Genomic DNA, 13463 nt, shown 5'->3' with positions numbered 1-13463 from the left:
CCACCTTTGATACTCATCCACCAGTGATGGGCAACATTTGAAATTGGGAAAAAAGAAAGTTCAGAGGTTTCCCGATCGGACCCATTTTGTTATGTCCACCTGTAATTAGTCACTATTGTGCTCTTTTTGAACAAAGATAAATTAATGACATTACTATGAAAACGATATTCAATGTCGATTTTTGTCTTCCTCCAACTTATCTTCAGTGGCCTGAATTTCTTGGGATATAGAAATCATTTGGGGCATTTAGTAAAACATCAATAATACAAGCATCTACTATTTCTTGAGTATTTATTATGTGCCAGGCTTTGTGGTGAATGTTTTCTACACAGGGGCTTATTTACTTCTACACTGGCTCTCTGTGGTTCATCTTATTCTCATTTTATAGATGAAGAATTAAGAAAGAACAGCTTAAAGTCACACAGATACTGAGAGTCAGAGCCAAGATTCAAACCCAGGTCTTTATAGCCCAAACTTTTAACCTCTGTGTTAAACTACTTGCACCAATAAATGGTAAAATGTTAATAGCTGTAAAATCTATTGAGTGTTCAGTGTATTTCAGGCACTATTTTCAGCACTTTATATGTAGTAACTTGTTTGAATCTCAAAACAACCAGAGAGGTAGATACTATTACCTCCATTTAATAGATAAATAGATTTGCCCAAGGTCATGTAACTAGTAGGTATCAGGCCCTGTACTCTTACCTTGTTACCTCATTTATAGCGACTATTCATTGACTATTTAACAGTTTAACAATGTGCAAGCTTTGTGCGAGGCACTTTCTATATAATTTTATTTACTCTTCACATCAGTCTTATGAAATTTGTATTATGTTGAAATGTAGTATATACACAAATAACACTTTTGAGATAGTAAACACTTCATAAAATAGCAACTAGTAATATTTCTTAATGTCAAAATGGGTTGATTAGTGTGTACAAAAATCAGTATTTCTCTAATTTATGAGATAAAGTTCAGTGCTTATGCTGTTCTTCACAGTGAATTACTTTTTCTATTTAAAATGTTTCTTTTCTCTTTGGTAGTCTCAAGGTCGATATGAGATTATGTTGAGTCTGCAAAATATGTTGAAAGGACTCGGAGCTGCTGCTACACCTTGCCACAGGGATATTTATAAAGCCGCTAGATCCTGCTTAACAGATAGGTCCATGGCTGTTCGTTGTGCTGCTGCAAAGGTAAAATGGTCTAATAAGCAGAATTTCTAAAAACATAAAGAAAAGTAAATCAGTTTTCTCTGTAAACACTAGTAATAGCTACATGATCTTAGAGCTACAGCTTCGGTAATCAACTAGGAGGAAACTAAGGCCCAGAGAGTTAATATGAATTTCCCAAGGTTCTTCAAGTGGTTAGCAGCACATCGTTAGAGGGTAAGAAGTTCAAATGATCAGACTAGGTATTCCTTTGGCTCTTCATGCTTCCTCCCTGTAATTGTATAATCTAAAATTTATAGGTAAGGTTTATGTTGTTCGAAAGTGACTTGATTTAGGTAGATAGGGATGGAGGTGGTTCAGATATTTGGTGGTGAAGGAAATTTAACTTTGGGTAGTGAACACAGTGCAATGTTCTTATGACGTATTATTGAATTGTACACTTGAAAACTATTTGATTTTATTAACCAATGTCACCCCAATAATTTTAATAAATAAAACAGAAGAAAGTGACTTGGTTTTGTTTTTTATCACGCCTTATTAACATAGTTGGTTAGGAAGTACAGTAAAGTTATTTATGTTGGAATTCTCAGTTGCTCGTTAGCCAACAGATTGGTTCTAAAGACATTTTCACAGCTTCCTCCTCCCACCTTTTGTGGACACATTGCTTTATATAGTATAATTTTTATGACTTTTAATAAATACTCATTTGTTGTCCCTGTAATCATTTAGAAACTTTGGATTCATGTGTTATTTTTATTAAATCTTGATTTTTGTTACAACATAGACCTGAACCTGATATTTATATTTCACTAATTTCTGTTTTTCCCCTTGAATAGTGTCTCCTTGAACTTCAGAATGAGGCCAGCTTTATGTGGAGTACAGACCTGGACAGTGTGGCCACACTATGTTTTAAGTCCTTTGAAGGTTCCAATTATGATGTGCGGATTTCAGTTTCAAAGCTACTAGGGACGGTGTTGGCTAAAGCTCTAATTTCTAAACATCCAAGAGCAGGTACATTTCATTTAATTATTTTCAGAACGTCTTTTGTAATTTTTTCCTCAGTTGATTTAAACAAACATATGTAGCATTACTGCCACCCATTATTACTTTTATAAAGAGGTAGAATATCTTATAAATTTTAGTTTGTAAGCATTGTTCTAGGTCCTAAGATTTCATTTTCAAACAATTCAGTAAAAATTTGATGAAAAATAAAGAACTTGAAGAAACGTGCTTTATTCAATCATTGTCTTCCCATACATTGTTTTTTTTAAGTAAATTGTTGTGTTGTTCAATAAGAGAGGAGATCTAAATCTTGAGAATATTTTTTAAGCAATATGCTTCTGATACATACATTAGGCTTACCATTTTCTGGGTTGATATAAGGGAGCAGTGCTGTAAATAATTCCAAATAACAGATATTTGAAGTTTGCTGTATTTGGACAACTTGCTTTATGTTAGTTTTATTCCCTATTAATATACTCGTAAGCAGCGAGCAAGGATGGGGTACTTATGTTTGCCTGGGTTTAATCTATAGTGTATATAAAATATTGATGAATAATGGAAACCTGCTTTATTATTCTGTCTCCAAAAAATAAACAGTCTCACACAAATGAAAATGTGATTGTTATGTACAACCTTGCTTCTCAAACATCTGCAGACCAGGAGTACTGGGATCACTTGAGAACTTATAAGAAATGTAGAAACCCAGTCTTCACCCAAGTTAATAAATTCTCATTTTTACAAGATATCCCAGATAATTTGTATGCACATTAAAGTTTGAGAAGCATCGCTCTAGGAATTGTTTATTGTAATAAAAGGAGAATTCTGGTTTTTTTCTAATGCTAGTGTTTCTCAACGAGAGATGAAAGAGGTCAAGGAGTACAGCATATCTGAATCACCTGGGGAACGCTAGCAAGCTATATAGTCTCCTCATTCTCCGTTGAGACCAACAAGTTTTAAATTTATAATAAAAATTTTTTATTTTTATTGTGGTTCTTCTAATCTTGTAATTCAGTAATATTTTCTGAGTTATAGTGGGTAGAAGGGTGGATAGGAAGAGGAAGAAGCCACAGAAAAATCTAAACCAGAAAAAAAAAGTTGTTTAAGAAATTTAAGAAGTTAAATCTTGAGCCACCTGAGAAATTAAAATTAGAAGACATGTTTTAGTCAAACTCTCTTGAAAATGCGAATTGCACATTTCTGTAAATGTATCGTTAGCACTAGCACACAGTTGCCGTGAAAATAAGCAAAACTATAGAACTGCATAACAAATGTGAGTAACATTTAAGTGCATACCCTCCTATAGTAGTACTACACTAATACCAGCATTTTTGTAATCAGACTAAACAACTGAAAAACTTTGGCCTAATCTTTTGTTAGAAATTTTCTCCTCTTTCAAAAGTAAATTCTAGTTTGTGTTATAATTGAGTTATTTATTTTTGTATAACTAAAAAATGATCTAGGTGTCATGACTTTTTTTTTTTAAGGAGTGGTCTAATAGCAAAATAGTGCTTAAGAATTTGGAAAACATGCAGTGGGGGTTTGTACATTCAGCCACAATATGCAAAGATTATGAACCGAAATGATTTTCTTAGAACAGGGATTGAGTATGACATTCTAACATTGGGATAAGCAATACCAGGAATTTAATCTTTTAAATTTATTTCTTGAAGACCATGAACCTCAAGTAGGTCCTTAATGGTGGCTGGCAGAGATACTATATTTCCCTAGTCCATTCACTCTCTGACTTTTCTAATTGACTATTTTATACCTCCTTCCCTCACCTTATTTTCTTTTGATGGCCTGTCTTACATAGGCTACCCTACCACATCTATGCACTTTCTAGCATCTATACTGGTTTACTCTGACTTTCCCTCCGTTACGAATTATCCCATCTATTAAAGCCGTACTTTCAATATCTATTAGAGCTCATCCTCTCACCTGCTAAGGACATTACTCTAGGAAGTCTCCCTTCTCCTACATCAACTTTTTCCTCTTTATCGGATTAGTCCCTACAAAAAACATACTCTTGTTTCTTCCATTAAAAAAAAAATTCTTGTATCTTACTTCCCCAGACATCTGGAGCTCCATTTCTCTTCCCTTTGCAATGAAGTTCCTCAGAATTCTTGATACTCACTATCTTTAGTTCTTCCCTTGCCATACATTTCATACCTATTTCAATTAGGATTTTCTCCATCACTCCACCAGAATTATTTTTGTTAAGGTTACCAGTGACCTCCACATTCATTCATTCATTCAGCAAATGTTTATGAAGTGTTTATATTGGGCCAGGATCTGTTCTGAGTGTGTGGGATATGTTATTGAACAAAACATAAAAGCCCCTCTGTTTTGGAGCTTATGTTCTAATATTTAGTCACGCTAAAGCTAGTAGGCAGCTCTCAGTTTTTGTCTTACTTGACCTTTCAGCAATATTTAACTCAGTTCATCCTCTTTATCCTTTTCTCACTTGCCTTTTAGGACCTCATAGTCCAAAAAACCCCTTTAGTTTTCCTTCCTCCTAACTAGAAATTCCTGTTCAATCTTCTTTGATGATTCTTTGTTTTATGGAAAAGGCCCATGACCTAGTACTTGGTCTCCTGCTCTTTGTATATACTCATTCTTTTGGTGATCTTATTCAATCTCATGGCTTAAATACCATCATAGATATATATATATATATATATCAGGGATTCCTGGATTTATTTTAGACCAAACTTCTCTCCCGAATACCAGACAGTAATATCCACTGCCCATTTGACATCTCTATTTGGATGTCTATTTGATGTTTCAAATTAACTTGTCCAGAAATGAGTGCTTGACTTCCCCTCCCCCACACATATACCTGCTCTACTTTCAGACTTGCTAATCTAAGTTGATGACAACTCTCTCCTTCCAGGTGTTCAACCCAAAATTTGTGGTGTCACCCCTACTCTTATCTCTCCTACTCAATAGTTATTCTACTTGACAATCTTAAAACATATCCAGAATTGGGACTCCTTGGAGAAGTCACTAATTATGGGTTTGAGACAGGGAAAGTCTGAAGATGAGCCTGGTACGTCTTGTTGTGCCAAAAAGTAAGGAGCTTCCACTGGCCAGCTTTCTAAAGACATTTTCACTGGACAAATCCAGGACAGTATTAGAAGCAAAATCAGTAATGACAGAAAATGGATAACATATTAAGTAAAAAAGGAATCTATGAGTACAGATTACTGAAAATAAGTAAATAAAGGAGAAAGGAGAGCTTTTTTATGGTAGAATTCCATCTAATAAATATAGAAAGAATGATTGTTAGGTAATGACCTTTTTAGAATTATTATAGTAATTTATGCAGGTAAGGAATCCTCAGTACATTCTTGCTTGAAAGTGTGATGGGTTACAGGATATTTATGTCATCTTAAAGTATTACCACACATGTTACATAGAAATTACAAAGGGGAAAATTATATTTTGCAGTGGACAAACATGGCAGTCATCTTATTCCAGTGTTCAAATATAATGTCACCAATGTAGGGGCAGACTGACACCAAACCTCACAGTGCCTTTGGATGTTATACATTGAGAAGGCTTACAGCATTACTTATATAGTTCTCTTACCAAAAATTCTGAGGAAGTGCTAGACAAACTCAAATTGAGGGCTCTTATGTAAAACAACTAGCCATAAATATATCCTTCGAAAATGAGAAAGTGAAGGGCATATCGGAATTTATTTTACTATTCTGGCAGCTTTTGTGTAAATTTGAAATTTTTTCTGATAAAAAACTTAAAAATACATATGTATATATATTCAGACTCAACTCCACTACAGCCCTTGATCTAAGCCACCATCACTTCTTGCTTGAATTACTAAATTGTTCCTAATGGGTTTCCCTACTTCTGCCTTTGTCCCCTTCTACAGTCTTCTCTCAGCACAGAGCAAAGTGACAGATTATATCACTTCTCTGTTCAAGGTCCTCCACTGGCACCTCACTTCCATCCTTATAATGATCTACAAGGTCCTTTGCCTCTGCTCTCTCCCCATCCTTACACCCTGGCCAGTCTCCTACCTGACCTCTCCACTGCTCTGTCCACATAGCTCTGCTTGAACTCACTAGGCATCATATCCCTCCTCAAGGTTTTTTTGCCTGAGCTATTTCCTTTGCTTAAAACACTTTCTCCAGATATTTGCATGCTTAATTTCCTCACTTAAGATGGAGTTATGTTCAAATGTCACCTTTTCAGTGAACCCTACCCTGACTACTCTATTTAAAATCACAACACTTCCCTTCAACCCCTACTATTCTGGCCCTATTTTTGCATGGCTTTCAAGCACTGTCTAACATACTATATGCTTAGTCATGTGTTATGTTTATTGTCTCTCCTTTCTAGAATTTATGATCCACGAGGGTATGGAGTTTATACTATTCACTAATGTTTCTCTCCCAAAGGCCAACACAGATTTTCATTTGTTTCAAATGGTTATGTCCTCTTTAGGCTAAGGAGTAGATATTTTGTTTATAAACTTTGATTAATGGAAGTTTATTTCTCCGCTGTGTATGATTTGAATCAATAATAAGGGTCAGAGCTTGTTACCATCATTTTTTCAGAAGAATGAAAAGGAGTTTTGTTTGTTTGTTTGTTTTAAGGAAAGAAGATATCATTTCCTAGATATTCACAGGGAGACTCAGCTGTGTCAAACTGAATAGATAGACTTAAACATCGCGCCTTAATTTCTTAATTATTGTAGCCTAAGGGCGGCTGAGTAGTTTTAGTAATATTCTTTCTTCAGAGACGGGCTGTAACAAAAGTTGTACTTGCAGTTGAGAATTTTTAAAAGTAGGACATGGCGGTTACTTTATATAAGTTTCACTAAGAATTGTAGAGCATTTGGAAAAATTAAATTATGATTTTAGCATTTAAGTATTTCACACAAATTTTCAAAGCATTGTATTGCATTTTTATTTATGGAGAACTAGGGCAGTTTATTTTGTTTTCCTTTATTTTAGAATACTGTTAGCCTTTTAACTTCTTTGAGGAAAAGAAAGCAATAGGGAACAATCTCAAAGTGGCATAGACTTTAAGATGTCATTGGCATGATACTTCAGAATCCATGATGTTTTAATCTCTGAACCCTTGTGTGACTGTGTGTTAATGTGTGTAGTGTCCTGTAAATTTTGCATTTTGTTTAGAGTTTTAGTTTATTTTTGTTCCAGTTGAACATTCGAATCAATATCATGCATTAAAAGTTAGTCTGTAAAATATGAATCACATGTTTTGTTCTTTGTTATAGCAGCCTCACGTCAAAGCATTCGCAGAGTATCTCTGGAGGAAGTTCTGGAATTACTAGGAACAGGGTTTCTACGTGGGAGTTCAGGATTTCTTCGAGCCAGTGGTGATATGCTGAAAGGAACCAGTTCAGTCAGTAGGGATGTTCGAGTTGGAGTTACTCAGGTTAGAATCACAAATCAGTATCTAAATGTAATTCTCACTGGCCTATAATGAAAGTTTTAGGATCTGACTCCAGGCAGAAATGATACTATGCAAGGTCATCACTTATACTCTTATATTTATAGATACAGTGAGGCCAAAACATATTTTAAAAACTAGATGACAAGTAAGAGAACCTTATTTACCATAAACAAAGCCAACTAAATAGGCCATTACCCACAGTGTGTTTTTAGTTCCTAATAATGGGATATTTTTGTTTATTTCCTTTGAAACACACATTTTTTTGTTTGTTTTTAGGCCTTGTGCTTTCATGTGTCTTATAATTTAACATATTTTCCATCGTGTTTATGTGTGCTTGTACAGTTCAAGTTTAAGCAATTAGGTACATATTATTCAACGTGGTGGACAGTATTGTATTTCTATTTTATATGGTTTCAACTCCTAAGTAAATATTACAGCATGTTATTTACTTAAGTGCTTAAATTCTTGGTCCTAAACAAAATTTAAAAAGCTAAACCCTGGGAAAAGTATTTTAGAATAAGACAGAGGTCTCTGCATTCTTTCCCGAATTGTTTTCTAAATGCCATGATGGTTCAAAGTAAACATATTTTTTTTAATTTACACTTGTCCTCATTGTTTTTTATACTATATAATATTAGACTTCATGAAAGTGTAAGATGTTCCAGTATAATTGTAAACTATGTGTTTTTAAAAACATTACATAAGAAAATTACTGTCTTTGTATCTCCGGAGTAAGATAAATTGTTAACTTTCTTGAAAATAAATAACAGTAATTCATCACTGTAAAGTCCTTTAAAAGTTATGATGTTGGAACACAGTTAATTCTTACAGTGTGTTCATATATTTGATTTGGGTTTTCTTGTTCAGAATATGAATTCTTTGTTCAGAGAAGCCACAGACATATTTTACATATTAGCTGGCTATGCTGACTATGCTGAAACTTGTAACTCTGGCCAAAATAAAACAGGCAGTATAAATGAAGTCTCAGTTGAAAGACTGCAAACTTCAGTTTTGGCTTAACAAAGAAAAAAATTATACTGCATTTATGTAGGTAAGTGGCTGTAAATGAGAAAGGACTAAAAGAAATATTAATAAATTCTGCATATTTCATGCAGGAGAAAATATTAATGTAGAATTGAAATTATTTCATTTTGAAGATAAAACTCCTTTCTTTTTTAGGCTTATGTGGTATTTGTTTCAACACTAGGAGGAGCATGGCTAGAGAAAAATTTTGCTGCTTTTCTTTCTCATATTCTAAGCCTTGTGTCACAGTCACACCCTAAAGTCACCCAAACTCAGATTGATGCTGTCTGCGGTCGCCGTTGTGTTTCATTTATTCTTCGAACTACTATAGGAGGCCTTCTTGGAGAAAAGGCTCAAATTGCTGCTGCCAAGGATATTTGCCAGGCTATCTGGAAGTTAAAGAAAGTTGTGGGTATGGATCTGCTAAGACAATCTGTTTTAACAGTGAAAAGCTACTGTTATAGTACTATATTAAAAAAAAAAAAAACTTTAATAATAGACATCAATTATTTCAGGGTAAAACAGTAAATATATTGATGAGATGTAAGTTATCTAACTTGTTAATTATTATATATATGTACAAATCTTAAAGGCTGTTGATAATAGTTTATCAGAATTCATGATCTTCCTATAGAAGTTGATACATTGTTTTTGAAACAATTAGTTTATCTCAGTTCCGGTACTGTTTTAAGTCTGCTCTGCTTTTCTTGTGTAGCAGTAAAATTGGAATATTTTTTAGTTTTCCATGAGTTCTCTCTTTCAGTACCACTTGCTAAAAGAGTAATAAGGGGTCTGTGGTCATGTTTCTTGAACTGAATCATTTATATTCGTTCAATTTTTTCTCTATTGATGCAAGTTCCCTTTTTAGTATTTCAGTTACTGTCATATGAGTTTCATACAGATTAAGTGGAGGTATTAATTTTTGCTTTTATACTTTTCTACTCCTAACACTCACCCTCTATATTTTAACAAAACAGTGATGCATAGTTAATTCTTATACTTTTGTCAGATGCCATGATGAGTGACGGTAACTTGGAAACCCGACTCGGCTCCACAGATGTAGCAGCCAGCCAGCATATGCTTGTGTGTGCTTTACAAGAACTTGGAAATCTCATACACAGTCTCGGCACCACAGGTGCACCTTTGCTGCAGGATCCAAGTGCAGGTATCTGTTGTTGTGATTTGTGAGAATACCTTGTTTTTACTTTCTCTCTAAACAAGGAAATCTCCTTCATATAGCTCATTTATTATAATTCCACTATAGATTTGTTAGAGATGATTTGCGAAATATATATGATCAAGATTATTGAAAATATGTATATATTCGAGGGGTTGTTTTGCTTTTGCAATTAAAGATTGTTCTCTATACCTCCCGCTCCTTTGTTTCCCTTTCTGGAGATATTTAAGATAATGGAAAAACTGAGAAGTAAACCTGAACTCATATCTCTCATCTGCAGTGAAAACATTCATTTCTTTATGGTACAGGTAATTCACTTCCTTGAAGATCTTTTCAGGCAACCTGTTTTCTTTCTTTCTCTTTTTGAAAATTATTAGATCACTTTGAGAGATAATTCACATTCTATAAAAGTTCACTCTTTATACTTAAAGTATACAATTCAGTGGTTCTGGTATATTCACAGAGTTGTGCAACTACCACCACTATCTAATTCCAGAGTGTTTTCATTATCCCAAAAAGTCCTGCACCCAGTTAGCAGTCACTCCACATTTCCTTTTCCCACAGCCCCCGATAACCACGAATTTACTTTCTATCTCTATGGATTTGCCTATTCTGGACATTTCATATAAATGAAATCATACAGTATGTGGTCTGTTGTGGCTGGTTTCTTTTATTTAATCACTTTTTAAATCATTTTTGTCCTTTGACTGTGATACACATTTCCTGTGGAATGAAGCTTTACATTATATTTTGTTTGTCAACTATTTATCCCAGGATGCTTATTATTTAAGTAGCAATTGACATGAACTGTTTTGATGAAGGTGTGTGTTGAAATTTCACAATGTAGATTTTTTCTTAGTGGTATTCTTTGTAGTTAGTAGTCTATTGATGACCTAGCAAATTCTTGAGATTGTTTAACATTTTGTTCTCAAATAAGAGCAATATGGTAAATAGGAGGTATACTAATTATGTAGATAAGTGTGCCAGAAGGGATTTAAAAACAAGAAGGATGGAGAGTAGTGTAACATTTCTTCTTAAGGTGCTTTTGTTATTTATTGATAATTTTTAATTGCTAGTACCATTTATAATGGTCTCAAAATAAAGTGAACACAACATTAACTTTTAGGAAATATAATTTTTCTTTTGCGTACTGACTTAATTTAAGTCAGTTTTCATGCTATATATTAGAAGAATATTTCTTGGATACAAAAAATATTTATAATTATCACTTATTTTTTGTATTCTGATGTAGCTTTGATAAAGTAATATATATTATATTCATGTTGCTACTTATTCTTTTGACTGTTTTACAGCTAAGTGAGTTTTATCATGTAGCTGAGTCATCGTTTGTTTTTTTCTATCCTTTCAGGCATTCTTGACAGTGTCATTTCAGTTATCCTGCATCCTAGCATTTCTGTTCGACTAGCAGCTGCTTGGTGTTTACACTGCATTGCTGTGGCATTACCTTCATATCTAACACCTCTCTTAGACCGTTGCCTGGAACGGCTTACTGTACTTAAGTCTTCACCCGAAGCAGTGACTGGCTTTAGTTTTGCTGTGGCAGCTTTGTTGGGAGCGGTGAAACATTGTCCTTTAGGAATTCCTCACAGAAAGGGCAAGGTAATGATATCATTTTCCACATATACAGTAATGATATTTTAAGTTTTTCCTAAAAACATCATAATCTTCTTGTGTATCAAAACCATTCAGGACAAATTTCTGAGAAATCAGCTGTACTAAAGTGTTAAATGCTATCAACATAATTACTGTGAAAAAGGAAGAAATGGTTGAATAATGTCTTATCCACACTAAAACAGATATACCACTAAAACAGGTGTGCTTTTTGTGTTTTTTTGTTAGAAGTATCTCCATTTAGTGACAGAATTTGTTTCTGAAGGCTTTATTTTGGTATATATTTAGCTCTGCTATAGAAGTGCATTTAAAATAATTTTTTATAGGACAAATGGAGCATTTTATAAAACAAATTTTATAAAAATGGAGCAGCAAAACAAATTTTAAACTTCATTTAGTAATTTTATAGTTAGTAATATTATGGGTGATATTATTTTGAAATTACATATTGTAAGATAAAGTAGATGAAATGTTCTTTGGAACCAAGATTCCATATTATTAAAAGAGCTACAGCTGTAGAATCAAGAAAGTTAAGTAAAAGCCCAGTATATTAAATTTGAATTGAAAATATTACTATGAACTTATAATTTCCTGTTTTTAAAAATATTTATATCCTCTGTCCAGTGAAAAGACCTAAAAGCAATGACAACGAAGTAGTAGAAACAACCCCTAGTGAATAGGGTATGGCTCTAAATACCACTTCCAAGTAAAAAGGAAACAGAGCTTCATCAAAGAGTGGCTGTGCCAGGTCCGGGGTAGGGAATGCACAGGATAAGCCTGGAACATCTTATCATGCCAGAAAGCAAGGAAATAATCACTTTTATAGGATACAGGAAATAACAAGGGGCTCCTACTGGCCAAAGATGAGATAATGTGTGCGTCAAAAATAATAATAATAATAATAATAATGTCAACAGAGGATTGAAACACACTAAAAATATAAAACCCCATAAGTTCATAATACTAAAAAAAAAAAAATGTCCCCCCAAAATTGCATTGCTACTCAAAAATATGGTTTTCTGGATAAATTTAGTGCTTTTGAATGTAGCACTTTCAAACCAATAAATAACATAGAACATAGTGACTAAATAACCCAGTTTTAATGTACAAAGAATTTTAAAGGAACTAAAGAAAAATTTTTAATGAAATACAGAACGCAAAATAGACAATGCATAATGTGAGAATTTTGGGGTTTTTTTGAATAGCCATGAATTGCAAGTTGTCAGAGATTATTGTTTCACAATGAAAGCCCTCATAACCTGAGCTTCACGCATATACAAGCATTTTTTAAAAAATAAGTTACCACTTTATTTCTTTGTCATTCCTGTGTCTTTATTATTGAGTATTACAGTATGTGGTGGTTGACAACTTCAGGAGGTAATATTATTCATTTATTATTTTAGTTATATTCTAAACAAACATCTCATTTTGCTAAGCAAAGAATTGCCATTGTATGTGTTTAGTTAAATTTAATATCCTCACATCTTAGTGGTTTAGGCATGCAGGATTGGTTTGTTTTGTTTGCAGTTTTCAAGTGTTATCCATTGACCATATAAACTGCAGGTGGTCCTAAGTTAGTAGTAGTTGGTTGGTTGGTTTAAAATCCACTCACCTTTCTCTTTAGAAAACATATAACAATTCATAATACTTGCTGCTTTTCGAGAGGTCATTGGTAACAGAGATTTCTTCTCAGACATTAGATACCTATTGGCCTTTGAACTGTATAAGTATGTATTATTCATAAATGTGAAACAACTGATTTCCTCTCACTTGTTTTATAAGTCTGCATATTTCATAGACTTTTAAAATATGTCATTTTAATGAATTTTATTCTACTGTGAAACTTACTTCAATATGAGATTATTTTGAGAACTTTAACATCTATGATATACTGCCTCTGGAAATACAGTTATCAGCCACTCAAATATCAAAATGGTATGCAAAATTTTAAAAAGGGAGATTCCTATACTGAGAATTTCTCTGGTAGCTACAAATCTAACATAGTTGCCTAAAACTA

The 13463-nt window shown here is 33.5% G+C and overlaps 1 protein-coding gene across 10 annotated transcripts in view; it reads left to right on the top strand.

Annotated features, from left to right (window-relative positions):
• HEATR5A (HEAT repeat containing 5A) overlaps window positions 1–13463 on the top strand; it is an 89034-nt gene that overhangs the window by 15632 nt on the left and 59939 nt on the right. For 9 of the 10 annotated variants that reach the window (XM_025043374.1, XM_025043373.1, XM_015585543.2 and 6 more), the window contains 6 exons: window positions 1045–1194; window positions 2007–2181; window positions 7436–7596; window positions 8794–9049; window positions 9647–9802; window positions 11184–11434. In XM_025043374.1, the coding sequence (XP_024899142.1) occupies window positions 1045–1194; window positions 2007–2181; window positions 7436–7596; window positions 8794–9049; window positions 9647–9802; window positions 11184–11434 (1149 nt within the window). The remainder of the gene's footprint in view (window positions 1–1044; window positions 1195–2006; window positions 2182–7435; window positions 7597–8793; window positions 9050–9646; window positions 9803–11183; window positions 11435–13463) is intronic. The other variant, XM_015585540.2, reaches the window with a different exon arrangement.

The sequence above is a fragment of the Pteropus alecto genome, unplaced genomic scaffold (genome assembly GCF_000325575.1).
Source record: "Pteropus alecto unplaced genomic scaffold, ASM32557v1 scaffold171, whole genome shotgun sequence".
Lineage (NCBI taxonomy): Eukaryota > Metazoa > Chordata > Mammalia > Chiroptera > Pteropodidae > Pteropus > Pteropus alecto.
The sequence above is the reverse complement of the archived record's forward strand: the minus strand, read 5'-3'. Positions and strand labels throughout refer to the sequence as shown.